At 39.0% G+C, this 27,588-nt stretch overlaps 1 protein-coding gene across 4 annotated transcripts in view; it reads left to right on the forward strand.

Moving 5' to 3' along the window:
- SLC12A7 (solute carrier family 12 member 7) overlaps positions 1-27,588 on the forward strand; it is a 61,169-nt gene that overhangs the window by 27,097 nt on the left and 6,484 nt on the right. For 3 of the 4 annotated variants that reach the window (XM_086614226.1, XM_086614225.1, XM_086614227.1), the window contains 15 exons: positions 1,264-1,475; positions 3,248-3,415; positions 4,824-4,922; positions 5,666-5,723; positions 7,255-7,429; positions 10,685-10,803; positions 11,674-11,772; positions 13,746-13,865; positions 15,885-15,989; positions 18,774-18,942; positions 21,808-22,003; positions 22,332-22,501; positions 22,650-22,781; positions 24,442-24,549; positions 27,106-27,222. In XM_086614226.1, the coding sequence (XP_086470352.1) occupies positions 1,264-1,475; positions 3,248-3,415; positions 4,824-4,922; positions 5,666-5,723; positions 7,255-7,429; positions 10,685-10,803; positions 11,674-11,772; positions 13,746-13,865; positions 15,885-15,989; positions 18,774-18,942; positions 21,808-22,003; positions 22,332-22,501; positions 22,650-22,781; positions 24,442-24,549; positions 27,106-27,222 (2,047 nt within the window). The remainder of the gene's footprint in view (positions 1-1,263; positions 1,476-3,247; positions 3,416-4,823; positions 4,923-5,665; positions 5,724-7,254; positions 7,430-10,684; positions 10,804-11,673; positions 11,773-13,745; positions 13,866-15,884; positions 15,990-18,773; positions 18,943-21,807; positions 22,004-22,331; positions 22,502-22,649; positions 22,782-24,441; positions 24,550-27,105; positions 27,223-27,588) is intronic. The other variant, XM_086614228.1, reaches the window with a different exon arrangement.

Raw genomic sequence — 27,588 nt, forward strand, 5'->3', positions numbered from 1 at the left:
CTAAACTTCAAAATACAAGCACGTTGCCTAAAACACATTAAAACCTACAATTGAAGCCAATCGTGCTCATTGTAGTTCTGAGTTACGTATCTGAATCTTTCTCTCGTTGTTCATAAGACTTTGCTTTGGAAAATTTTTTTTGGTACTTAAGTTACTGGCCATTATTCCATCCATACCTAAAGAATAGGAAGGTGGCTTTTTACTGCCAGTAAATACAGCTGCTTTATCTAAAGAACTAAACTAAAATCCTGTAGAATTAGGTAAAAATGTCAAGAAAACGTAGCTATGAACCATGCCTATGAAAGAAATGTACTTTCAAACTTTCTTTGTCATGAGGAAACTTCTGAAACTTCTATTCCTACCTACTTAAAATGGAGATATTGCAATGTTAAATTCACTTGTATTTGTGAAGGCTTCCTACCTTCTTGTTAATAAAATCAGTTATTGTTATCGCACATGGCATATTGCTTCTCAGCACCTTTAGCTGGTGCCTCTCTTAGCTTACTGAAAATTATTTATTTTGTCCAGTAATTACTATGTGAGTTGTATTTTTGTGCATCTTTTTCTGGAGAGAAAAGAAAATGACACTCCTTAACACATTAGCGGAAACATTCCAAGATCTTTAATATTATTTGCTGCTAGGAATTTGCTTTTTGCAAACTGTTCTGAGCTTTCTAATCTTCTTTCGCTTCTGAGTGTTTTAATTGCTTCCTGCAATGTGATTCTTTAATTTGTACTCCCATTAATGTTTTTAAATTTTGCTGTTTAACCCTTCTGGTTTATTTCCTACCTTTTGGATTTTAGTATTTTTTTTTTTTAGGGCCATCTAAAATACTTATTTGCTAGAAAAGGGCGTAACATACTTCCTTAATCTTACTTTTGTATTTTCGTGGTCAGGCTCATCATTATATGAAGTGTATTAAGTATTACGTAATTTCAACATAATTTCACTTCTTTCTTGTAGTTCTGAATGAATCACGGTCTCTGCTTAGTGGCTAAGCTGCTTGAGTTTATTCTTCGGAAAATACAGTCAATGAGAAGGCAAAATAGCTATTAATACCTTAAATTAGAAATGTTTGATTGGTATTTTAAAGGTTATTGATGGTAATTCTATATGTAGAGACCACATCCTGTTTTCACAGATGTAGCATAGGCCATAAGTACTACAAACAGGTTTCTGAAGAAGTCCAAATGGACAAAAAATGGTTTAATGCACAATACTGTGTTGGAGGCTCACTGTTTTTATTTTTTTGTTGTTTATAGTATCTGTCTCCTTGGAAACCGTACACTGTCAAAACGCAGCTTTGATGTCTGTGCCAAATTTGTTGAAAGCAATAACGAAACAAAGACTACAGCTTTATGGAGCCTGTTCTGTGACAGTTCTTTGCCTAATGCTACGTGTGACGACTACTTCAGTCTCAATAACGTAACAGAAATTCAAGGGATCCCGGGAATAATGAGTGGAGTTCTGGCTGGTAAGTTGGCAAGCACATTCATTTACAAGTTTTTGGCTGTTGTTAGCCTGGCCTGTAGCTGTTCAGTAAGGTCTAGCCTGTCACTCCTTGTTTAGCTCTAATCGGTGGGAGAGGCTACTACCTGGAGCGTGCTTCCCCCTCTGGAGCTTCCATCTGCCTTTAGAAGCTCAGCACTAAATGCTTTAATTTTGGGGTCACTGGAGTTTTATAGGCACTTTTTCAAAAGCCATTGTTCTATCAAAAAAAATAAAGTAGGAAAGTGTTTATCACAGCTAACTTTTTTTAAAGTGTTTAGCTCTTTTGTGTGCCAAATGCACTTATTTCAGTAAGCTGTTGGTTAACACCTTCCCGAGCTCTCCTGAGGGAGACCATATGTCCAGTTTGCAGGTGGTGCAGTGAGGAATGAAGTCCTGTGGCTTCTCCAGTGTGAGACAGCACGTTAGCGATGGGTTTGGAGAAAAGCAGTCTTTCTAGCTTCCAGTCTAGCATTTGGGCAGGAGATGTTCTGCAAAGTGTATGGGCTTCCTTCTGTTCTGTGCAGGTGTGGCAGCTGGGGATTCCAGTTGCACTGGATCATGAGATTCCTTCTGAACATAAAATGGATTGGATTGTATACAAAGAAAGAATGTTTTTTTGGGGGGAAATGGATGTTCTGATACCTCTCCCCTGTTTCCCCTTAAAATAGGGTTGGATTTATGCGACTCCACACAAGAACGCTAGGCAATCACTGCTGCCATAGTGCTTTTGATTGGCAATGACTCGCTGATTCTTGGACTTTCTTTTTATGCTTCTTAGGGGTGGATGCTAATTTGGAGATTTTGTCTTGTTCTATATCACTCCTCAAATCTGTGCTAAAATTCCTGAAATTTACAATTGTCTTGTTTCCTTAACTCTTCTTTCTGTGGCTTCAGTCTTATCTCTGGATCAGTTTGTTATTCCTCTTCATTTGAGTGAACCAACACACGTAGCATTGTGTAGCAATTAATACTCTCCTTTAATCGTTGCTCTGCTGCCTCTTACGCTTCTCACGTGTGCTTCCATGTGTGCTCACCAGCTGTCAGATTTTTGGTACGAATCTGGATAGGAGGGCCCTATCTTTGGCCACTTACTCATTCAGCCTCATCTATTTTTTGCTTGCTATTGGTTGTCTTTGGTTTTGGTTTTTCGTTTGTTTGGGTTTTTGTATCAGTTCTCTTCTGGAGTCTGGTTACTCTGCTTTTCTCACCATATGGAATAGCTTCGCCATGAACAGCTGAGTCCTGAACTGTTGTCCAGGGTTATTCTGTACAGCAAGTCTCAAAGGACTCAAGTTACTCCTAAGTAGCATATCTTTTTTCACCTGTTCCTCAAAATATAAGAACAAGGAATATGAATATATGCTAAGATTGCCTGAACCTGGAGATAATGTTTTCCTTATTTTTTTTCACAATATGTCCGGATAATACATAAATATGTCTGTACAACGTTAAGTAGACAGTCTACAAACATGTTAGTTTTAGTTATAGAATTATATTTTCTCTTATGGAACAGAAAATCTTGTATGAAGCGCCCCATACGCTTCTGCATTTCTACTGGTAGGAATATCCACCAGTTAAAATTGGTATCGATCATATTGCTACTGCATTCTTGGCTTTATAAGGAATTCTTGGGAAACGTCATGATTTTTGTGTAAGAAAAGCAATCTGATTCGTAAGGCTTGCATACTCACTACTTAATATCCTGAAGCAGAGAGATGACACTGGCTCTTGTGGGTTTTTTTGCTCCCCTTGTAGATAATCTATGGAGTACCTATTCAGAAAAAGGATCGATAGTTGAGAAAAAAGATCAGCCATCAGTTGCTGGATCAGAAGAGTCAAAAATGAGTGGACTCCCTTACGTTTTTACAGACATCATGACCTACTTCACAATGCTCGTAGGGATTTATTTCCCGTCTGTGACAGGTAGGTACAATGATTTTTTCTTGAGTGAGGATGCGTACTTCCAGCTGGAAAAAGATTATTGTGTGTGTGAATGTTTATGGATGACGTGATGTTGCTAGTCCGTGTGTCCAAGTTCTAAGTACCTAAAACTTTCTCGTGCTAGAGAGACGTAGCTGACAGCTGGTTATTTTAGAGGGATATAGGACTTAAACAAGGAATCAGTTCTAGGGCAATTTTCTATGTCTGGAAAGAAAACAAAAGCTCTGTGTGTTGCCAGATGCTTATTCAAAATGAGATGCAGCCCTTTATCGTGTTTTAATCCTCAAACGCATGAGAGAACAGTGAGTATCGAGATGACGGTTTCAGGTATTCAAGCCGTAACCGCCTGCGATTTGTTTAAATGTCCAATTTCTCTTGCAACTGTAACTAGTGGAGACCTTTTTGTCAAGCTTAAAGGTTAGATTAGCTGTGTATCCCTTTCCTCAGATGACGTTTGACTGAAATAACCAGAGATATTTTATTTCCAAAGTCCCAGCTCAAGCAACTGTAATTTCAAGTAACAAAACAGAGCTCTGATGTGAAGTTGCAGCAGTGCGTGCTAGTAGAGTAGGAGGTGGAGTTGTCCCTTCGTATTCGTGTTCCCCACTGTTCCCGTTTCTCTACTTCAGGTTCTTTTATCAACGTCTTATCATATCCGAGCCTGTGGTTAGGGTTTCATTGCATGGAGTTCGACGATGCTTTTGCTCTGGAACATCTTGACATTAGCTTGCACAGCTTTGCCTCCAGCAGTGGTTAGGGTAGTTCTAGGAAAGGTGGCAGAATTAGTCAATTATTGTATGATGATTTTTTTTTTTTCCCCTCCTGTCACAGTATGTGCTGGAAAATACTTTTGTTCTCTTGTTAAATTCAAACAGGGATGTGTATGTGATTTCCTAACCATTTTTCTTGTACTTCCTGCTTCCTCTTTTCTTTTTTTGTTTCTATGGTTTTTTTAGTTCTTTGGTTTTTTAGTTTATTGATTTGCTTGCATATCTTACTATGTTTAGGCAGTACGTTTGGTCGCAAGTTGTTAAATCCCCATTAGCTTATAACATCCATCTTGAACGTTTTACTACTCCTGCATGTTTTCCCATTTTGAAAGTGTTTGAAGTTGTATTTGAAAAACAGGTTTTTTTCATTTTTTTATCTATCTCTCTCTTAATCTCTCTGGAATTTGTTCAGTCAACAATGGGTGATAACACAAACTTCTGAATAAAATGAAAGTATAAATTGAGGATTTGTGCAGGATTATAATATGTTTCTGTAGCCTGCTTCATTGGTAATGATGTGTTAAATCAGGCTTAAAGTTAAATGTTCCTATTCTATTAGTTATTTATGTGGAGTTAGTATTAATTGTTTTTATGACGTATAAAATTGGTCTCTTTTGAAGGTATTATGGCAGGTTCAAACAGATCTGGAGATCTTAAGGATGCTCAGAAATCTATTCCCACTGGAACAATTTTGGCTATTTCAACTACGTCTTTTATTTGTATCCTTTATGCTGTGACTTTTTTTTCTAGTGCAGATTCTGTAGGTAAAATAGTATAGTTTTTTTTATTGAAAAGTCATTAGAGTTGCTTGAGTATAAAACGAATGCAATCTAAATTAAAAAGAAATATTTTCTATTTGCTGAAAATAGAAATATTATTTATAGATACATAACTAATATATATTATTTGGGTGTTGGAACTGGATGATCTTTGAGGTCCCTTCTAACCCAAACCATTCTATGATTCTATATTATTTAAAATATCTCATTTTATTGGTATAGATAAATATTCTATATTCTACTAGTGCTTCAAATTCCAGGATGTAATTGATGTTTTTAGTTAAGTGATATAGAGGTTTTTAGCATCATGCTTCAGTTGGCAGATTGCTTTGTTATTATACTCAGTGTAACCAGTGAAAAGCTTAAAACGAGCTATGAGCAGCAGAAATCTAGTCCTTCAATACCTAGAAGACATAAATGTTTATTTGTGTGAGAAAATGTGTGAACTAGCTACTCCCAACACTGCACAAATCAACTGTGCATCAAATACAGTTGTAGAGAACATAGACTAAAATGTTGCAGCAGGGGAGAATTTAAAAAATCAACCACAAAACAACCAACTCCCCCACGCCCCCCCTTCATTATCATGGACACTTTCATTTCATTCCTGGTGGAAAAAATGGTGGGTTTTCTCTCTCTGTGTATATGATTACAGTGTAATCTTCCTTCAGTCTCAGTAATAGATCTTTCCTGTATAGTGTTGTTCGGTGCCTGTATAGAAGGTGTGATATTAAGAGATAAGTAAGTTGTATTCAACTTCTAATTTTACTGGGAGTATGTATGATCATGGGTTATGTTAACAGGACTTATTAATAGCTCTCCTGAGAAACATGTATTTGATACCTTTTTCTTTTGCTTAGGTTGAAACTGGAGAGAAAGTCTATCTGTTAACCTAACCAGCCATTTCAGCTTATCAGGCTGTATCCCTTCAAGAAGTAGAAGCAGAATCTAAGATAAAAGTTTGAAGTGGAACTGTCCCTAATAAGATGCCCTTGAGAAAGGAAATCATAGTTAGTGTTAGTGGAGCTGGTGGGTGGGGGTGAGGTGAGTGGTATTACTTTGGGAGAAGTAATATGCTCCTGAGGAACAGAGACAGGAAAAGATTTTTGACAGTTACATGACAAGGAGAGCTCGTGAGAGAGACTGCGATGCACCATCAGGCCTATAATTTCTACTGGATGTATGACTATTTCTTTTCGTTTAAAATAGTTGTAGATCAGGAGACATGTCAGTTTTCAGCCATGTAATTCCCTGAGGTTATTTGAGGCACGACATGAAGCATAAAGGAAATAAATGTCATGGAGATAAGCATGAACAGAATCTCCAGTTTTTGATAAATGTCTCCCTTAGGAGGAGTTGAGTTGACTGACTACGGTGAATTTGTTGTCAGGTTTCCCATTTGTTTCCATGCTGGTGTCTGGTTCTCTTTTCTACTAAGGCCCAAGTTTGCTTTTGGTGATAAAATAATGGCATTGGATGAAAAATAGTTATGCTGTCATAGCATAGGTAGTCTTAAAATTGATTTTGGCTGCATACTAGCAAAACTAAAACGAACTACAAGAAACATACTGGCTTTTAAAACAAAAACATCACTTCAGGGAGGGGAAGAACCTTTTCGTAGTTTACTCAAGATGTCTGTAAATGAACATAAAGTTAATGATCTAAGAAAAAAAAAAAGCTATTACATTGGATGGGACACTCCATACTGTAATGAAAGTGTCTCTTCCTGACTTCCACCCACTTGTTTGCCATAGTCATTTAAAAATTGCAGCCAGAAGGCATGTGGATAAATTGAGATGGTTGTGTCTAGTAGTTTCTCTATTTGCTTGTCCCTGTGTCAGCGTTGCCCATGTCCGTAGGAAAGGCTAATGCTTTGGTTGGTGCATCTTCTGCTTACACCCCAGGCTATGCCTGTATTACTTGTGGAACAGGCTTCTGCAGTCTAGTTCCTCGCAGTCACAAGGATCCAAAGGACGCACATGTAAATACTTCTGCTATTGCTGTTAATTCTCTAAAGTTTGCCAAGATGCCTCATAATTGGTGCATGTCTGCTCAGAGGCAGTGCTTGTAATGAATCAATTATAATATGTTTTCTTTAAAATAGCAGAATAAAGATAAATTGGTTGGTTGGGAAGTCTTGTAGTGCGTACTGTGACATGGTGTTTATTGTTGAAAAGTGCTGTTGTCCAAAAAATTGAAATATGAGTGTTTGATACTATAGTAAAAGTTATTTTAATGCTTACTTTTCTCCTCCCCCCACCCCTTCTCTAAGGTTCGGAGAAGCAGTTAATGGAAACCTAGTGGTTGGTACACTGGCCTGGCCTTCTCCGTGGGTTATTGTGATCGGTTCTTTCTTTTCAACGTGTGGTGCTGGTCTCCAGAGTCTCACTGGTGCACCCCGTCTGTTGCAGGCCATTGCACGAGATGGCATTGTACCATTTATTCAAGTGAGTGCTTTGGGGTTTTTTCCTTACTTTTTCCTTACCTTTTCCTTACCTTTTTTTTCTCCTTACTTTTTATCCTTACCTTCCATGTCCGAAGTATACTTCAAATATGGCTTATATCTTGACAAAAAAATGAGGCATTATTACTGCTGTACTCTGCTCTCGTGAGACCCCCTCCCTGCAGTGCTGCGTTCAGCTCTGGAGTCCCCAACACAAGAAGGACATGGAGCTGCTGGAGCGGGTCCAGAGGAGGCCACAAAGATGATCCGAGGGCTGGAGCACCTCTGCTATGGAGACAGGCTGGGGGAGTTGGGGCTGCTCAGCCTGGAGAGGAGGAGGCTCTGGGGAGACCTTCCAGCACCTGAAGGGGCTACAGGAAAGCTTGAGAGGGGCTTTGGACAAGGGTGTGTAGTGACAGGACAAGGGGTAACAATTTTAAACTGAAAGAGGGGAGATTTTGAGGAGATCTAAGGCAGAAATTCTTCCCTCTGAGGGAGGTGAGGCACTGGACCAGTTTGCCCAGAGAAACTGTGGCCGCCCCATCCCTGGAAGTGTTCAAGGCCAGGTTGGATGAGGCGTTGGGCAACCTGGTGTAGTGGAGGGTGTCCCTGCCCATGGAAGGGGAGCTGGAACTAGATGATCTTTGAGGTCCCTTCCAACCCAAACCATTCTATGATTCTGTTCCTGTAGAACTGTGAGGAAAAGATTTGGAGCTCAATTCTAGTTATACATAATAATAGATCACACTATTGTAGAACAAAGTTTGAACTTGGATATTTCTGTGCAGTGCAATTTGATTATTTTTGTTCTTACATATAAAAGTTAGTGGTTCAAAACTGAAAATACAGGTTTTCTGTAAGTAGAAATTAATGAGTTAAGAAGCTACTAACAACTGAACTTGGCTCCAGGCTGTGTTTGCAACTTGTGTTTGTGAACAGTTGGCTTAATCTCACTATGGAACTGCATTCTGATACTTCTCATATCAGAGTTACAATTCTAATTTTTATTCATTTTTGTAAGCTAAAGGAAGCTAACAAAGATGTAACAATAGAATTCTATCCCATGACTCCAGACACTAAAATTGTTCCGACATCCCTGTGCATGTTTTACAAATAAATAAATCAGATTTTTTTTCTCAAAGGCAATGGGTAAAGGTGCTCGCAAACAGAAGAAGAAGAGAGAACTCTTGCTTGAAGATTTAATGCAATTGCTGGGCTGCATCTGCAAAAACTAGACAACTAGACTTGAGTTAAAAATTAATAAGTAAAATTCCAAGATATGATAGTGTCCAGAGAGCAGAGCTGTGATTTCTGCAGTGACATTGGGAGTTTGAAAGCTTACCTCAGACTGCTGAGAATAGCTGACAGTTGCACAGCACAGTGGTATCCTATGAAGAACAGACTCACGTATGAAAAACAGGATTATGTCTGAGTAACTATGAATATTTTGGGAACAGAATTAGGGGACAGTTGTCAAATGTAGCACACGGGAAGTGAATAACTTAAGATTTGGTTCCGACATATCTGTAACCTGTCTTCAGTGAGAGCTAGGTGTAGAACAGCAGCAGCTGGGTTTGTTTCCGGAGTTTGAGGAAAGTCTACAATGAGTCAGCACATTGATATGTGACTTGAGGAGAAAATTCCTCAGCTAGGATGTGCCCAGGACTAATCTGAGTGATGGATTAGCTGGAGAATTTGAGTGGGGTTGAGGGGGAAAACATCTGAGGAGGAGGGAGGTGTGCAGAATACATGGGAAGGGGAAAATAACAAAGGAAAGGACTTATGTGAAGAGGGGGAAGGAGTGCAAGAGGGAATGGGTTAGAGCAGGTGATTGGAAAAGCTGAGAAGCAAGGTAAAATGGAAGAAGTAATGCTAGTGGCTTTGGGAGGATGGGTGGTCTGTTGTGTGTTGTGGAGTTGTTTTGTTGTGGTGTGTTTTTTGAAAGGTAGATCATGCTGCTGTTGCCAACTTTTTTTTCTCAGTCTTTAATTACGTGGTTCCATTCTGCTGGTGCTTCTCCCCTGGTCTGTTGGCTAGTGCCTGGTCCCAGCAGGGCGACGTCCTTGGTGTGTTCTCTTAGGACCTTCTCTTTGCTTAGGCTGGAGGGAAGAATGGTCATTGGAAATGTACACCAAGTGTGCTGGGGTAGGGGGACAGAATCGTGATGGAGTTGGACTTGTGAGTGGGAAGGGCTTGTAATGCCATAAACGCTGGGTGGCATTGAGAGAAACAAGAACTTCGCTTCTGCTCAAAGTAAAAATTTCGTACTTGGTGAGAGGCTGACACTACGATTCTGTCTTATTAGGGCTGGATTTGAAAGGAGTGAAGAATTGGAAGGAAAAGATTTACGTGGATTGGGAGGCGAGGGGAAAGGGAATCCAGGAGAAGCAGGATATTATAAGAGGGATTTGAGACTTGGAAAGCGCTTGCAGTTTTGGAGTGATATAGCTGCTGCATGGACAATCAAGGAAATGAATGCAAGGAGGTTTGCACAGGGGCAAGAGTCTGATGTATTTAAGAAAAAAGCAAGAGCCTTGAAACGTGAGCAGAAAAACCGGCATTTTATGTAAGGGGCAGAAGATTGATGCATGGCAGGAAGCTAAGGGAAGAAGACAGTGTGTAGAATGAGTGAGGTGAAGAACCTAGACATTTGGAAAGGAAGCCCTTATGGAAAACGAGAGTTAGGGTTCAGTCTTCGTAATTGTGTGAAGGAACATGGAGGAGAATAAGTATGGCTGGAACTTCAGGTTAGGCTTTTTGCCATCTATCACCAATATAACTGGATAGAATTATCCCCAAAGGAAGTTACCACATGCAAAAGGACTTTTGGTAGGGCTCTGTGCAGGATGATAGGCTTGCCTAAGTCCTGTTTAAAAATCAATATTTATGTTCCTAAGTGCTGAGCTAATGCCTGTTTTGGATGTTACAAAAAACACTGCACTCAACTCTATTAGCTTTTTGTAGACAATAAATCTGATACACGACGTGGGTTTTAAGTTACTTAAGGTTATTTCAACAGCAACTGCAGTAGTACTTTAATGTTATGTAGTAATTTCTTACTTTAGTAAACATTTTTATACTGGAAACGTGCTTTTTTGCAATTTTGTTTGTGGCTTTTTGTAGTACAGATTGCTTTGTTTTCCTTTAACTAATGACCGGTTTTGGTTTCAGTTAAGGTTAGTTTGTGATCTGCACCAGGTTTCATAACTGTATAATGAGCAGCTTTCCCTGATCACACTGTTTACTTGAATTGAACTAGGTATTTGGTCATGGAAAAGCAAATGGAGAACCAACTTGGGCTCTGCTCCTCACCGCTGGTATTTGTGAAATAGGAATTTTGATAGCTTCATTGGACAGCGTAGCACCGATTCTTTCAATGTAAGTAGGAATGTGATGCTTTATGTTCTTAAGTTAAATGGTATTTTACTTTTGAATTAACTAAATTAAGAAAGACATGCTAGACTTTGTTTTCTAACAAGTTATATTCCTGTTTGATCCTGGAGATAATACGAAACAACAAAATGTTTTGGCTGGAACTGATTTCTAGGCATAAAAAGTTTTTTCTGTGATGGAGTTCGATGCTACTAAAAATAACTCAACTTTTAAAAACCTGGGTTTTTAAAATAAAAATTCCTGCGATTTTAGCTCGAGTGAGCAAAATAAGGAATTGATTCCCTACTGATACAGACATGTAGCCATCTGCAGGAAAGCAGGGCTTCGCCGTGTGTCACTGTTCCTTGGGAAGCAAACACCATGAAGCCCAAATGTCCCCTTTTCTTCTTCCTTTCCCGGAGCTCTTAGCTGCTGAGCACGATGTCATGCAGTATTTGATATCCCTTTGGTCAGTTGTGGTCAGCCGCGTCCCATCCGCAGGGCTGTGTGCTGACAGCCTAGGTACTGCGTGAGCACCAGATCCAGAATCGGTGGTCCCAGAATCTGTGGTCCCAGATCCACAACACAGCACTGTAGGAGGCACTGGGAAGAAAATTAAAGCTGTCCCACCCCAAACCAGTACACAGTGATCGCCAGTGTGCTGTGTTTTCTCTGAATCTTTCAAGCTGTTATGCTAATACCATGTTTGGAGGGCTCATATTCTCCAAGTATTACTTTACGTCTTGTTCTGTTGGCCACCATGAACACAGTGCACAAGTTTCTACCCTTTTTTGCATTGCGTTCAGCTTTTTATTGCAAATCAGTTCATTTCGTATTGGAAAATGCTCTTTTTGTTTGTTTTTCTTTTCTTAACAGGTTTTTCCTTATGTGCTATATGTTTGTAAATCTGGCTTGTGCAGTTCAGACCCTGCTACGGACTCCCAACTGGAGACCTCGCTTCAAGTATTATCATTGGTAGGGAATATTCCTTCATTTAGAAGAGTTAAAACTAATTGCACAGCCCAAAATTGTTGATTTTCATGCAATAATAAAACGAAATCTCCTTTCTGACTTAAATGAGTTAGAGTATTCAGTGCATGAATCATAACAGCAACACTTGTTTTCTTGTGTTTGGAATAGAGCTAGTAATAGCTGTGATCACAAAAACATGTGGCTAATGTTTGGGAAGGAACTACAGGATGATGTTTGATGTTGGTTATAAGCCGAGAGATCCTCTGAATATGTGAGAATGAAGATGAAAAAAATATAGTTTTTTATATATAGATAAGGAGAACTGGTAAAAATGTTAGGAAGGCGGATAAGATTTTAATTTTAGTTATGAAAAAAAAAACAAACAAAAAAAAAAAAAAACAAAAAACAAAACCAGAACTTCTACAGAAAAAAATCGCATTTAATGTACATCAGTTAGCTCTGTAACTGTATGATCACTGTTATTAAAACACATCACACTTTGGACATTGCGTTTGATAACCGAAGTAGATACTTGGCAAAGTCAGAAAAAGTCAATTATACAGAAAGTGTAGATGTGGGTTTCTTTTGCTTAGTGTTTTTTTTTTTTTAAAAGTTCAAACATTTCAAACTAAGATTGGAAACTCTGATTTTTACTGAATGTTGAAAATACATGTATTTATTTAATGAACAGTAATTCTGTTGAGAAATTCTAGTGCTGAAATGCCTTAGAGACTAGAGCCTTTAGGAGATAAGCTGGCTTGATTCTAGGATGTAAGAATTGCTGCTTATTTTTTCTTTTAAAGAACTGAGTGAAAATGAAGTGTCACAGTTTTAGCCATGAAAAATCTTTTTGAATATGCTCAGTAGGCACTCACTAGTTTGGTACCTAAACCTCCAAAAACATCAATGCCTGTCTCCCAGTCTTATCATTGCAAACACATAGTAGTATTTGCAACATCAAGGAGAAAAATGGAGGATTGCTGTCTTTTTGGATTTGTGGTGGTGGTTTCTTTTTGTTCCACCTCCCCTGAGTAACCTGATTGTGGAAAAGTATAGTAGGAGGTACAAAATACCTTAAAATTTAAGGCAGGTGGATAAGATAAAGGGTAGCAAGAAGTACAGGATGGACCATGGTGAGGAAGAAAAAGCAAAGGGTTGTGACATGGCAGCAGCAGAGTTTGTAACCATTTGGCAGCAATTCCTTTTTTTTAATACATTTTTCCTAGAGACATCAGTGAGCCAACTGACTTTAGTCAAAGCAGATGTCAGATCGCTTTACTGGAATTGAGATGGGACTTTATTTTTTGGGTGAAAGTAGAGTCTTAGGTTGACTAAGTCAAGAATGAAAGGGCAGCTGTTTTTCTTTTAGGTAAACTACATTTAGAGTGATGTCCTCAGAGCAGGTAGAAACCATTTCTTTGGTTTAAAAGTGGGTACGTTTGGATTCAGTACTTGTATGGTACTAAAGCAGCAGACTAAATATATATCTAGCCTTTGAAAGACTGCTTTTGGTGTTCTCTTCTGCTGTCCCGTGCTCTTGCCTAAGAGACAGGCCACAGCAGAAGTGGCAAATAAATTGATAAGTCAAATTTAATTTAAACTAGCATGATGTTGCTTAGTATTGTTTGAACATTATTTTTTTTTTAGCTTAAATTCAAACCAACAGTAAGTGATAGTGTTGTGTTTTGAGACTGACCTTACTTGGAGGTGCTGATGGAGTTTCATAACTGACAAATGTTGTAAATCTATTGTTATATCTAGTTCAATTGTATTTATGTCACACAAAGGTTTGGAATGTAATTATTTTTTTTTAATATACTAAAATTGAAACAATGTGGGTTTTTTATTTACATAGTAGCTATGAAATGGCCTTGGAAGAAGAAAGGCCTTTCTGGAAGTTAATTTAAATAAGAAATTGACTTTGTAGAACATTTGCATGCCTATTTAAAAAAATGGAAAAAAATGGTTTCTTTTAGGACTCTTTCATTCCTGGGGATGAGTTTGTGTCTTGCCTTGATGTTCATTTGCTCTTGGTACTATGCTTTGGTTGCCATGCTAATCGCAGGATGTATATACAAATACATAGAATATAGAGGGTAAGACCATATATCTTATTTATTCTATATTTAATATCTTTAACATTGAGCAAACAGCACTTTTCTATAAAATAGATACAGCTGAAGTTGTAGAATTAAGAGTGTTCCTTGAAACAAGGTAAGATCCTGTCTCTGTTCAGGATTGTAAGTTTTCTGCTTCTAATTTCTCTGAAATCTCTGTTCCAAACTTCTCGACAGCCAGAACTAATCAAAATAAGAACCAATAAGGCTGGGAAATTTTCATGTAAGCAGAGATTATGGTGTAAAGTTTTGGTACTTCAGGAACATCACCTTTTAATATCAAGCAGCAACTGTTACAAAACTATTATTTATGATTTTTATGTTACAAAACCTTGTTATTAACTTGTGCTAAAGCCCAAGAACTTGACTCTTTTGTGTGGACATGAGCACATATTAGTACGAATCATACTGACCAATCCAGAGCACCCACTGAAAACTATCTGTTTTCCAAAGGCTTAGATAACCTTCAAACTGCAATGTACTAGGCATTGTATGCATTTGACAAGGGACACATCAAGAGCCACACCTGTAGCAGGTGCTGTGTAAGTAGGAGGCTTAAAGAGCATGCTGAGTTCATACAACACAACAAACCTCCCAGAAAACACAACCAAAAAAAAACCCAACTAAACAACGTATATCGCTAGAGGTGATTGTAATCAGTAAGGTGTGTGCTTTCCCTTTCGAAGGAAAGTTACTCAGTGTTGAAAGGTTCTAGTCAAGAAAAATAGTAAGATCTTGGAGCAGGAAATTGGAGTGAGGCCAGTTGTTCTGACGAGTGATTAAGCACAGGTCTTAAGTGGATCAGCTGGTATAAACTGCTCCACCTTGTAGGTTCTCCATCTGTTAATATCTCCATTTCCAGATTAGCTCTTTCCTGGATTGTAACAGCTCTATTTATGGGGTTAATAATAAGTCAATTAATTTGCCTATTTTAGTCAGGAAGTAAGATCAGATGATAAGTTCTGCTTGTGTGTGTATGTAGGTGTGCACATACGTGAAGTCGTATGTATATCCAGACCCTACAAATGTTGGCACGTAGACAGCACCTCTGCCTTCTAGAAAGAGATTTTGTTTTGCAGAAGCTTAACTTCTTTTCTCCCTGCCTTTACAAGTGCAGGGGCTGATTTGGTGGTGGGGAGAAACTCACCCAGGAATGTTCTAAAAATTGTTGTCTGGAGAAAACCTCAGGTTTTATTTTGATCTTTTGGATAGCTAAGTAAAACTTTCATGATTGTGCTGTCCATTAGAGTATGTCTTAATTGCCATGTTGTTCTTTTAATAGCTTTTGAATTTAGTTTGGCTCTTTTCGTCTAAATTTCAAAAGAAGGCTAAGGGAACAAAATTCAGTGAGAATTCATGAATGGAAATAAGAGGGAAGGGAGGGCAAGGGAGGTGGATCCCTTGCCATGGTAGAATCCCCACAAAGGAAAATAATGTTAGCCTAACAGTTTGTTCTTATCTGATTGGCCACCTGGTGCATAGCATAGCTTTGTACTGGGAGAAAGAAGAGTGGAAAACATAGACTGAAAGTGGTCAGGAGAGTGAGTAAAGCTTTAGGCTTGTCTGGGAGAGAAGCTGGGAAGGAAAGGAAGTGGAGAAAGCTGTAATGGTAGTGTTGAGGAGAAGATAAAACACACTAATCCATAGAAAGTCAAATTTCACTTGTTCTGCTGCTTTAGAACAATTCCTTTCAAGTAGCCCTCAATTATTCATTGTAGTGCTTAAAAGCAACTTAAGTAGCTCTCATGATTACAAAAAAAGCTTTTGAAGTGTGAATAAAATAGACCATAATAAATATGAATAAATACTTAATAAATAGTTCTTTTGAAGGTACCTGAGATTATCTTCATTCTTGATTTAAATCTGAAAGATGGGGGTATTTTCATGCATAAAAAAAAGTTTATTTTTTTGAGCCTGTTACCCCTTATATGAGAAAATGTACTTAATTTGTATAAATAAATGGGACCCTGTTAATTGAATCTCTTCTGCGCTCTAAAGAGCGGAAAAAGAATGGGGTGACGGAATCCGAGGACTGTCCCTGAACGCGGCTCGCTATGCTTTGCTTCGTGTTGAAGATGGTCCTCCTCACACCAAGAACTGGAGGTAAGTCCGACACCTTCCAAGGTCGCATAATTCTTGAAATATGTAAATCTATTGGGAATACTGCTGGTAAAGCTAATTGCCAGAGTGAAATTCACCATTAAAACAGTGTTTTAACTTGGGCACGGCAATGATGTTTTTGCAATAGTATCATTTTACTGCAATAGAATGTGGCTTATGGTCAGCACTAATCAACTTTGCTGGGAATATGGGTAAAGTAACTAAAATCTAAGTGGTGTTGACATAGTTTTCCAAAGTGCAGAAGAATTATAATATTTCATTACTTAGATTTTCAGATTCAAAGGAACAGTTATCACTGAGTCCCACTGTCTCTTCTTCTATAGAAGAAACACTGCAATTCCATAAGTGTGGGGTTTTTTTTCTATACCTGTTCCCTCTGAAATACATGGTATAAAAATACAGCTGATCCGTTACTTGTTTAAATTCATGTTGTGGCAATCTTTTTTTTATATAGCTTCATTTAATAGTAATGCTTTAGAAATTGCTAAGATATCATTAAAACAATCTCACGTTTGTTGTTCGTTTGTATGTAATGGAGTTAGATATATTGCAAAAATAATAGTGGATATTCTTTCTACTTGTTAAACTATCAATTTTCTGAAAGCCAACACAAAAAATTACTTAGCATTTATAAATGAGAGGACGTTGTCACTTCAGATGAATGTAGTGCAAATCAGAAGAACTCGGTGGGACGCCAAAAAAGAAATTGTCACTAAATGTGATGAAATTGTCACTAAATGTGATACTTTAGTTATAGTCACCGCTCTGTTGTAGCGTCCCTCCGCGCGTGCACGTGCAATGTTCTGCTGCCCTTCCGTGTAACGGCACTATTTTACCATTTGCCTTGCGACTGCTGCATAATGATGCACCCCCACCATAAGAGAGACATAGATCTGTTGGAGCGTGTTCAGAGGAGGGCCACAAAGATGATCCAGGGACTGGAGCACCTCTGCTACGAGGACAGGTTGTGAGAGCTGGGATTGTTCAGCCTTGAAAAGAGAAGACTTTGGGGGGACCTGATAGCTGCCTTCCAATACCTGAAGGGAACCTACAGGAAGGCTGGGGGGGGACTTTTTACAAGAGTGTCCACTGACAGGACAAGGGGAAATGGGTCTAAGTTGAAGGAGAACAGATTTAGATTAGATCTTAGGAAGAAATTCTTCAGTATGAGGGTGGTGAGACTTTGGAATAAATTGCCCAGAGAAGTTGTGGATGGCCCCCTCCCTGGGGGTGTTCAAGGCCAGGTTGGACAGAGCCTTGAGTAGCCTGGTCTAGTTGAGAGGCGTCCCTGCCCATGACAGGAGGTTGGATTAGATGATCTCTGAGGTCCCTTCCAGCCTATGCCATTCTATGATGCATGTAAGCAGTCCCTATGGAATGCAGGAGCCACTACCTTTATCTGTGTCTCAACTTGGCACCTCAGAGGCACCAGTGTAATGTAGCGTTGACTAAGAGCGTTTCCGTTAAATGTCCAACATGGCTTCAGTTTCTGATGAGTTATCCTTTTATTGTGTTATTGTGACTGCTAGAACTGGACCTTTGTGTTATGTCTTCAACTGTGATGGTTTTGAGGTGGGAAGTACACTCCAACTCTTCGTTGTTGCAGTAACGATGGGAAAATTATAACATGTTGGTTTGGGAAAAGTAAGCAGATTGCTTATTGATTAAAGGAAACAGAATGCATCTTCGTCAAGTATGCAGGTGAAACTGAACTTGGGGTGCTGTCAATACGGTTAAGGGTATGACTGTCCTTTTGGAAGGACCTGTGCAGGCAGAGGAATGGGTCAACAAGAACATCACAAAAAATCCAGAAGGACAAGCACTGAGTCCAGTAACCTGAAACAGGCTTGTCCAGTGTGATGGTCCCAGGCTGGGAACCTGCTCTTGCAAAAAGGATCTGTGGTTCCCAGTAGGTAGTAAGCCAGTGCTGTGCCTTGGCAGCGGGATGCTGCTCTGCATCAGCAGGAGCACAGCTGGTATGTTGACAAGTAAAGGTACTGGGAAACAATATTCCTCTTTGCTCAGCACTCGTTAGAATACATGGAGAATATTTCGTCCAGTTTCAGGCACCCTAAAGACATCACTAAGCTGGAGTGAGTTCAACAGAGGACCATCGAGGTGATGCCTGGGGCAGAGGAGCATATCTCCTGTGGGGGAAGGCCGAGGGAGCCATGCTTATTCAGCTTGGAGAAGGCTTGAGAGGAGCCTAAAAGCTGATATAACTGACTAGTAAACATCCAGTACCTAAAAGAGGGTTGCTGAGAAGAGGTAGTCACGCTCATTACAGCAGTATGTGGTAGAAGAATGAGAGAACGTGATAAAATGTGGAAAGAAAAAAAAAATAAAAATTGACAATAATAAGCATGGAAGAGGTTACCAGAGGTGACAATATCTCTGTCTCTGGGGGTTTTTCAAAAACCAACTGGATGGAGCTGTAAACAATCTGGTGTGCATTCAGTGTTTAACCCCTTCAAGCAGCAGATAGCACTAGATGACCTTGGAAGGGTGATAATTTGGATTCAATAATTTTCTGGGTAAAACTGCTGTTTAAGATCGCTTTTCAGAATGATGGTATGGTTGCTCACATAGGTATTCAACACCTGAAGTGTTGTTGCTGTTGCAAATCATAATTTCCTTGCTTGATGTTGAATGTTTTACATTGAATTAAGCACTTAATCTGCATTTTTTGTTAATTGTTAATTTTGATTTTCCAATTCTTCCTTGCTTTTCTATATGTATATGTGTTTAACTTTTTTTTTTTGGCAGACCTCAACTTTTGGTCTTGTTAAACTTGGATAGTGAGCAGTTGGTGAAACATCCCAGATTGCTTTCTTTCACCTCTCAGTTGAAAGCCGGTAAAGGACTGACTATCGTGGGCTCTGTGCTTCAGGGAATCTACCTGGATAAATGCACGGAAACTCAGAAAGCTGAAGAGGTACGTAAAAGGCAGCTGTGACATCCATTAGTATTTAAATGTTGAAATTGGATAACTTGTATCTTGAATTAGAACAGTCTACTCTAAAGTGTTGAATAAAACATCAGTTTTTACTATTGGCACAATCTACAATTATCTAGAAAGAATAGATTGGGGTGTGTAGCACAGTGCTTTATAAAATTTCCCAATAGGATGAGACTATGCTGATATTTCTTTATTATTTCTTCTTCTTATTATTATTATTATTATTTCTTATTAAAGAAAATATTTTTATTTTCTTTAATAGTGAGAGCCCTGGGCTCACAATCAAATTACATTCTTGAAAAAGCCAAGTGATTTTTTTAACAAAAAACAGGAAGAAAGAAAACAGATTTACTTAACAAATTTAACATTTATCTAACAAATTCAGATGCTTGGCATAATTTCATCTTCTGAATGTATGCATGATATTTTCTACATTGTCCTAGAAATGTATAATAGAGCTAGGCTTAGGAACAGTCTTTGCTAGAATCCTACTGTGTTGCTTCACTGTAAACAGCATCCTTCTTGAGATCCTTTACTTTCTTTTTCCTTATTTTTTTTTTGCTTTCCTATTTATCCTATATCTCCAGAGAAGGTGGGGTGAGGTAGGAAAAAAATAGTAAGTTGTCATGTAATTTAAGGTGACATCTGACTGTGCTTACAAACACGGGTGAATTTAATATGATCGTTTCTCTTTTTTCCTGACAACTTGTCAGTATTTGACTGTGCTATCCAATTGGGAATACATAGACATTTCTGTGGGAAACACGTGGAAATACCTGAACTTAATTTTAAATTGTCCCCTGAAGGAAAAAGGAAGCTAACAGATTGAGCTTCTGAAGATCCATTATTCATACAGTTTGGACTTTCATGCAAAACAATCTTCTTTTTTAGTTCAATCTTAAACAACCTGTGTACTAGTTTGTTTAATCCACTGTTGGGGTAGCTCGGTATAGATAAATTATATTTGCTTATCTGCACCCACCCCCGTACTCCTAACTTTTGAGAGTGCGGAAACATTTTTAGGAAATACCATGTTCCATGTATTTCATAGAATACTGTTGAAAAATCTGTTGCCTTTTGGAAGCTACTATAAGTCTAGTCCAAAAATAGGCTTGGATAGCCACTATATCTTCCAAAAATGGTTAATATCTTCAGTGTTGTTGAAAAGAGTATCAGCTGAAGTGTCTGCTATTTTGATCCAAGTCATCCTCAAAGCTGTGTAAAAATGCCTGTGATTTATTGAGACCTGGCATCTCTAAATTAGATGAGCATTTGAGGTGTTGAAATGAACTCAACGAAGCTTAACTGCCCTCTTTCTCCCAACTTTCCTTGTTCTCCCTCTTGGTATTCAGACTTGTCACTAGTGGGTTTTAAAATAATAAAGCATGAAGCCGGGTGACCTAGCTGATATCATGTGAAAGGCTGCACGAGAGCAATTAGCTTGAGAATGTGATGGAAAAAGTCTAGCAATGATATATTGGGAAAATAACTGTTATTAAGCTGTTGTTATCAACATGTGTGAGTAGAGAGAAATATCAGGAATCAGTCAGGCCTCTGAAATATTGAAAACTTTTAAACAGAAGCGTTGTTTACCCCTGAGGATTGGAAATGTTACCTATAGTCAGCTTAACTTGAAGTCGACTATGTTTTTGAGAGATGGAACAGGAATGAATTTAAAGCAGATGTTAAGATCGAGGAAACTATTGCTTGAAAATGGAAATAAAGAAGAACTGTAAAAGTTTGAGCATCTGGAGGCATCATTGGTTTTGGAAAATTGCAACTAGAAAATGTTTCTAGAAGATGGGTAGGAAATCAAGATTTCTCCTGTCTGTCTTTTACAAAGAAAAAAGCATCTGTTTAAACTGATGTGCCCTCGCAGAGATTGCTCGGACAGACAGACTTGTTAGCTTTGCTACCAAATTCTCTGAAGACTTTTTTTTTTCTCTGCTAAAGATAATTTCTGATGTGAAGCCACACTGAGCCAGTGCCAGGCGTTCTGTGATCAAATCTGTTCCTGATTGTTTTCAGTAGGTGTTTTGGTGCTTATACGAAATTGCAAATTTTGATGTGCTGGTTCTTCCTTCTGAAGCTGTGCTGATCCCCCGCACAAGTTGATGGGGATGGGATTTGTAAAGTCATGCCATCAAAACACAGTAAATGCCAAAGCTGGTGCTCCCTCGTCAACCTTGATATAATTCTAAATGCTACTTTTAAATGACTTGGGTGGGTGTCAGTGGGTGGGTGTCAGTGTTCAAGTAAAGGGAGCCATGCTGAAATGAGAGGGGTGTGGGAGATTTCATCTCGTCAGTTTATCTTGTCATTAGTCAGCCCGTGATTCCAGTTGTCTCCTGCACATCTATTTTTCCACACTGGGAGCGATAAGTAAGGGAATCGGCCTCTTCACGTCAAAGTTGTTTAAGGAGCTTTGGCGACCTCTTCTTCTGAAGTCCTTGGTATCACATTTTTCCAGACCCTTCCAACTCCAAAAGGATGGACTTGTCATTCCAAACATACGGTGCTTCGTTAGGCAGCAGTTTTGACTTCACCTGAAGCACTGTTAGTTTATTTATCTTTGCCAATGTGGTTTTACTCATCTCTTGTTCATTCTTCTTTGGAAATAAGACTGAATAATTAATGAAAAAGCCGTGTGGTGTGTCTTCTGGGGAGGTGGGTGTTTTGGGTTTTAGTTGTCATAGAATCATGTTCACTCTTTTGGAGTTAGCTGTTTCTTGATGTTGGTTGTGCATTGTAGCTAATGTTTTGCCCTTACTTAGTGCTGTTACTCCTTACAGTGTTTATTACCAGTGTTGATGGCTGTATTTCCCCATCTTCCTTTTGCAGAATGTTAAGGCATTAATGGGAGTAGAAAAGACCAAAGGATTTTGCCAGATTGTGGTGTCTCCTAATTTCAGAGATGGAATATCCTATTTGATTCAGTCAGCCGGTCTAGGAGGGATGAAGCACAACACAGTACTGATGGCATGGCCACAATCTTGGAAGCAGACAGAGAACCGTTTCTCGTGGAAAAATTTTGTTGGTATGTGTTTATCGACTTTCTCCTTTGCGTTTGTAATACCATTATGTAACTGATGTATTTGCTGCGCAGAGAAAATGTGATGCTGAGCATCCAGTAGGCAATTGAGTGTTTTGCCATGTCTGATTTCATGTGGAGTGGGTTTCCTTAGCCCTCAGTCTCTCCAACCATGACTTTTCTTGTTCTTCTCCTAAGCAGGTTAGTCACTGAACCCGGGATGTTCCTCACATGCCTCAGCAGAGTCTGGGCAGATTTAAGCTTTTGAGTTTAAAACAAAAGCTGCGAATGAGAACGAGTAGGTCTTGATCAGATGTCTTGTTTTCCCATGCAGACACTGTACGAGAAACAACAGCAGCTCAGCAGGCACTGCTGGTGGCTAAAAACATTGACTTATTTCCAACAAATCAAGAACGTTTCACTGAAGGAAACATAGATGTGTGGTGGATTGTTCATGATGGTGGCATGCTGATGTTACTGCCTTTTCTCCTTCGACAGCACAAGGCAAGGACAACAGAAAATGGCTGGGATTTCATTGTCTAGCAATGAATAGTTCCAAGGGCTTCTAGTGAAATACTCTTTCATCTTGGTAGTTGTGCGTGGTGATAGTAATCACTGTGTTACAAATTGTTATGATGTACCTTTTCGACAGGTTTGGAGAAAATGTAAAATGCGTATCTTCACTGTCGCTCAGATGGATGATAATAGCATTCAAATGAAGAAGGATCTTCAGATGTTCTTATATCATCTTAGACTGAATGCTGAAGTGGAAGTTGTTGAAATGGTATGTTACTGCATTTTTTAGGTGCTGTTGAGAGTGAGCTTGGGAAAACTGATTTCATATTTTTGAAACCAAGAGATGTTAGCCCAAACATAAAAAGGGCAAGATGGCAGTCCCACCAAGAGCAAGAAGTCTTCTAAAGCAACGTTGTCTTGCGATGTGTGGTAGTGCATCTAATGGTTTGGTCGAGTTGAGCCATTTCGGTGTGTTAATGCCCACTTTATTTATGAGGACTAGTCCATAGAGGTAGTTCATTTGGGAAGGAGAAAGCTTGACTTATTAGCAGGCGGTGAAATGGAAGGCTGACTGTGTTTAATCTAATAATCTGTGTAATCCAGCAGGAGAGAGGGTGAATGTATCCATCTCTCCAACTGCTGTTTGAATATCCTTCTTGAATAAGGAATCCCTGGGCCCCCACGAGAGTATGTCAGTTGTTTTGGGCATGGCCAGCCTCTTTGGAACTGAACAGCATGACAGCACAGCTACAGATTCACGAGTCAAATAGTCATCAAATTAATTTCGTGACTTTTTTCCCTTTTGAAATACTGGTCATAAACTGCTAAAGAGGAAGAACTAAAGCTGTAGTCTGTCTAGACCTGCTTTTTTCGGCACCTAAGGAAAAGCTTCATTTCCAGCACTCCCAGGTGACTAGCAGAATGTCCAGAGTAAGGAAAAAAGAAAAAAAAAAAAAAACAAACCACAACCCTTTTAGACTCTGTGAAGTGGGATGAAGGTGGGTCAGCTGGTTCAAAACTTCTACCACCCCCAGTTCCCAGAATGAGCAAAACCTATCCAAAAGACTTACCATGCTGATCAGCCATAAAGCAGAATTTAAGAATCGTTTAAATTACTTATGTTTCATAAGTCTTTTTTTTTAAATTTGGTTAGTATTTTGAACTAGGAAGTAAGAGAAATCCTTTTGTTTGTTTTGTTTAGAGTAATGAATAGAAAAGACTAAAATGCCGTGGATGTGCAGGAGGAAGATGACAAATAGAGTGCCATAAAAAAGGCTCAGCCTTGGTTGGATTTTAAGCAGAAGATAGTATAGGAAGCACAAATTATTCTTCTCTTATGTGGGTCATGTTTAACCCTGAGAATCTTCCAGAAGATTCCAAAGAGACATGTTACGGGTCGGCAGCAACACAGAAAACTGTTACAGGTTTTTTTAGCTTTGAGCTGATGCGAGAATATCCGCTGGAGTTTCTTCATAAATGCTACTATTTGTGAACGTTTCTCACTGGTGAAAGGATAATCTGTTATTTTGCGGCTTTTAACGTGGTTTTTTTTTAAGGAAACAAGTGTGCACACTTGCTCAGGGGGCAACGCAGACCCGGTTTAAATAAGCACTTTCAACCCTTTCTCACTTCTGCAGCCTAACTGGAACGGGACAACGGAAAGCCTGTCCCAAGTACCTCAAGTTTGGATAAAAATCACCTTGATGTTGGTACAGCGAGGTAGTTCGTTGTGTGAGATTGCTGTTTGAGGAGGAAGCTTTAAGAATGAGGACAAAAACGATTGATTATATGCCTGGGATTACTCTAATGCCATAAATACATCCAGGACTGAATGAATGCGGGAATTAACGTGATACACTGACTAAATGCTCTTCTTTTGAGTAGTATTTTTTTTCCCCCGATGTTCCTAATGCCAATCTTTTTTACAGTTTGAAAATGACATTTCTGCCTTCACATACGAGAAGACACTTATGATGGAACAGCGATCTCAGATGTTAAAACAGATGCAGCTATCAAAGAACGAAAGGGAAAGAGAGGTAAGGACTAGTGCTTGGCAGGGCGTTCCATGGAAAATCTGAAAGTACTATTTCTTGGCTGGGGCTTCTAATCGGTCTCTAACTACAGTCAGAAGCTCATTTATTCTCTTAACTATCCCAATATTACCAACACGTTTTAGTGATGTAAAAGGTATTAAATGCTTTGGGTTTGCTTTCATTTGCAGTGATTTACCTCCTGTGCCAAATGAGAGATCTCTACTGTGCTTAACTGCTCTTTGTGAAATAACTAGAATTTTATCTCATGGCTTTTTCTTGTCTGCTGATAATTGTAACTCATTTTATGCCTAAATCTTTTTGGTGTTAATCCTACAAAGTCAGTGCAGTTAATTTTTGTTCTTTTTAATCTCTCCTTATTCATTCTTTTTTCCATTTTGCAGGATTTTTTTAAGGTTCTTAAAGATGTCTTGTATTGCTACAACAATGTACTGCTGTGAATTTTTCTTCTCACCTGCATTTATGGTTGTTTTCTTTTGATCTGAGCTTACCTCGCATCATCTCAGTAAAAAAGCAGATCTCCTGTACTCCTTGCTGAGTGTTTTTAATTTTTTCTCATTTCTTTATTGAACACTAGTATTTTTTCAGTGGAGTCGAGTGATTAATCAATCTACAGTAGGTTTTAAGGGTTTGACTTCCTCGTGAATGCTTTACAAGTAGCCCCAGGACATAAGGCTCTGTAGTCTATAGCGTATAAATTGTAGTGGAAAGAGTTTCCTCTCAGTTCTATGAGTTGGTTGGAATCTGCACTACTTCTGAGTGTTGTTTGCTTGGAAATTTTCATTTCTTTCTTCTCCGCCTTGCATATGTGTTTGGTTTCGTGGGTTTGTTTTTCATTTTTTTCACAGTTCACTTTTATCTGAGTGTAACCATCACCGTTATAGCTTCAGTCCATTCCTCCCTATCAGGCAGGGTAAAATCCAAGATGTTTAAAATACCATTGGATTTATTTCGTGGTCTGAAGTAAAATCCTTGATAATTCCAAGAACATCTAGTACTTATTTCCTGCCTTGTCCAAGGATAAAAGCTGTAGCCGTCTCTTGTTTCTGATTAGGATATCTTAATCTACCTTGTTCTCTTGTGTTTTCATCAGGAGATGTTTAGTTGCTCCTTCACTTCCTCTGGAGCTGCAAGTTGAGTATATGCAGTGCGCCAGGCCCTTTCTTAATCTGATCATGTTCTCTTAAAGGAGCTGAGCCATCCCCTCCTAGTATTTCCATGATGTCCAAAACATTTCTCTTGTTAGTATCACTAGTTCAAATTAACATTGCTTTTGTTTTCCTTACCTGTCTCCAAACATTTAAATATAACCTTGATATTCCAGTTTTGGATGGTGCTTGTAGTTTTAGTTTCCTGTTACCACCAAGATTAGTGTTTTAACCTCACTTTAGTGCTTGTACCTCTTCAAATGAGGTTCAAACCTTCGCAAAGAGAATTTGGTTTTGTACAGCATTGTTCTGCTGTTTCCCTTGTAGACATGCTCTTATCCCCGAGCAGTCACCCTCACCTCCTCTGTCACTTTTGAAAATGGAACTTTATTTGGTCTTGCCTCTGGGTTTTGGTGTGGAGCCGGGATGTGAGGATTCACTGTTTTTTTTGCTTCCTTTTTTTGAGGAACTTGTTTGGTTTGTTTCTATTCAAGTGTAAATATAGCACATACCTGCAAAGCATGACATCTGCAGACTTGGGTGCAACTGCCAAATATTTATTTGTTTGACAAGAGCGCTGCAAAGATGAAAGGAAATGTAGAGCCTTGTTCACTTTCCCACTGCCCTTCCTGGCAGTGGCTGGCTCCCTTCTCCGTCCGCTCCGGACCGACAGCCGCTGGGCCAGGCGGCGATGATGGAGCCGTGCAAAGGCAGTCATCCCTGGATGTGTTTAAGAATAGGGTGGATGATCTACTTAGGGATATGGTTTAATGGGGATTAGGGACGGTTGGACTTGATGATCTCTGAGGTCTTTTCCAACCTAGAAATCTATGAATCTATGAATCCATCCCACCGCCGCTTGGAGCTGGGTGGCACAGTGCCAGGGCTGCTGTGGGGATTGCTGCTGCTACGTCAGACTGGCTGAAATGTGGGTGCATGTAGGTGAGGAGCACAACCACAGTTTGTGAGTCACCAGCAAGTAAATCAGCGTTTGGTGTCGGAAAGCAACTTTCTCACCTGCTTAAATTTTTGTCGTACTTTTGATTGTAACTGAATAAAATCAATTCATCGGAATCGTTACACGTATGAAGGGATGTGACCCTGGCAAACAAGTGAATGTTTGAGGTTCCCATATAGACTGAAGGATTCAATTCACTTCAGGTTTTCCCAAATCTCTGTAAAGAGGCTTTGCAACTAACTGCAAAACACTTCGAAAAGAGCCCCGTAGTATGTATAAACAAATGACATGTTTGTGAAAACAAACCAAGTTGATAAAAAGCTGCAATATCAAATCTCATCTTTTTAAATGAAGACAATTTTTATTTTGAATAATATGGTCATCTGCTTTTTTCTGTAGACTTTTTTTTTGTCATTGATAACTTTTTTGTCCCAGATTCAGAGCATCACTGATGAGTCTCGGGGCTCAATCAGAAGAAAAAGCTACTCCAGTCCCCAGTCCATTGGGCGAGATGCACAGGCACTGCTGACTGAGGATTATCGAGAGGAGGAGGTAGCTGGACGTAGTGGTGGCTAGATATGTTCTCCTTCTGCAACACTTGAAGTGCCACTATTGCAAACAGAGCCACAAATGAACGACTTGATCATTTGCTGTTATGGAACAGCTCTTCATAAATTTTCATTTTACTATGTTTCTAAATTCACTATCTTACCCTTTATTTTTTTTCCTCTAGATGGTGCTTCTGCAACATGAGCTACATCCTATTTTTCTCGCACTTAACATTCCACAAAAGGAACACTTTAGGAATACAGGAATGCTGTATACCTTTGTGTTGCCCTTTCTTCATGAAGTATGAGAAGAATGTGTTGTATTCCATGGAATTAATTCAGTATCAAAAATTTTAATTTTACTATTTTT

Source organism: Tauraco erythrolophus, chromosome 7, assembly GCF_009769465.1.
Source record: "Tauraco erythrolophus isolate bTauEry1 chromosome 7, bTauEry1.pri, whole genome shotgun sequence".
NCBI classification, from domain to species: Eukaryota; Metazoa; Chordata; class Aves; order Musophagiformes; family Musophagidae; genus Tauraco; species Tauraco erythrolophus.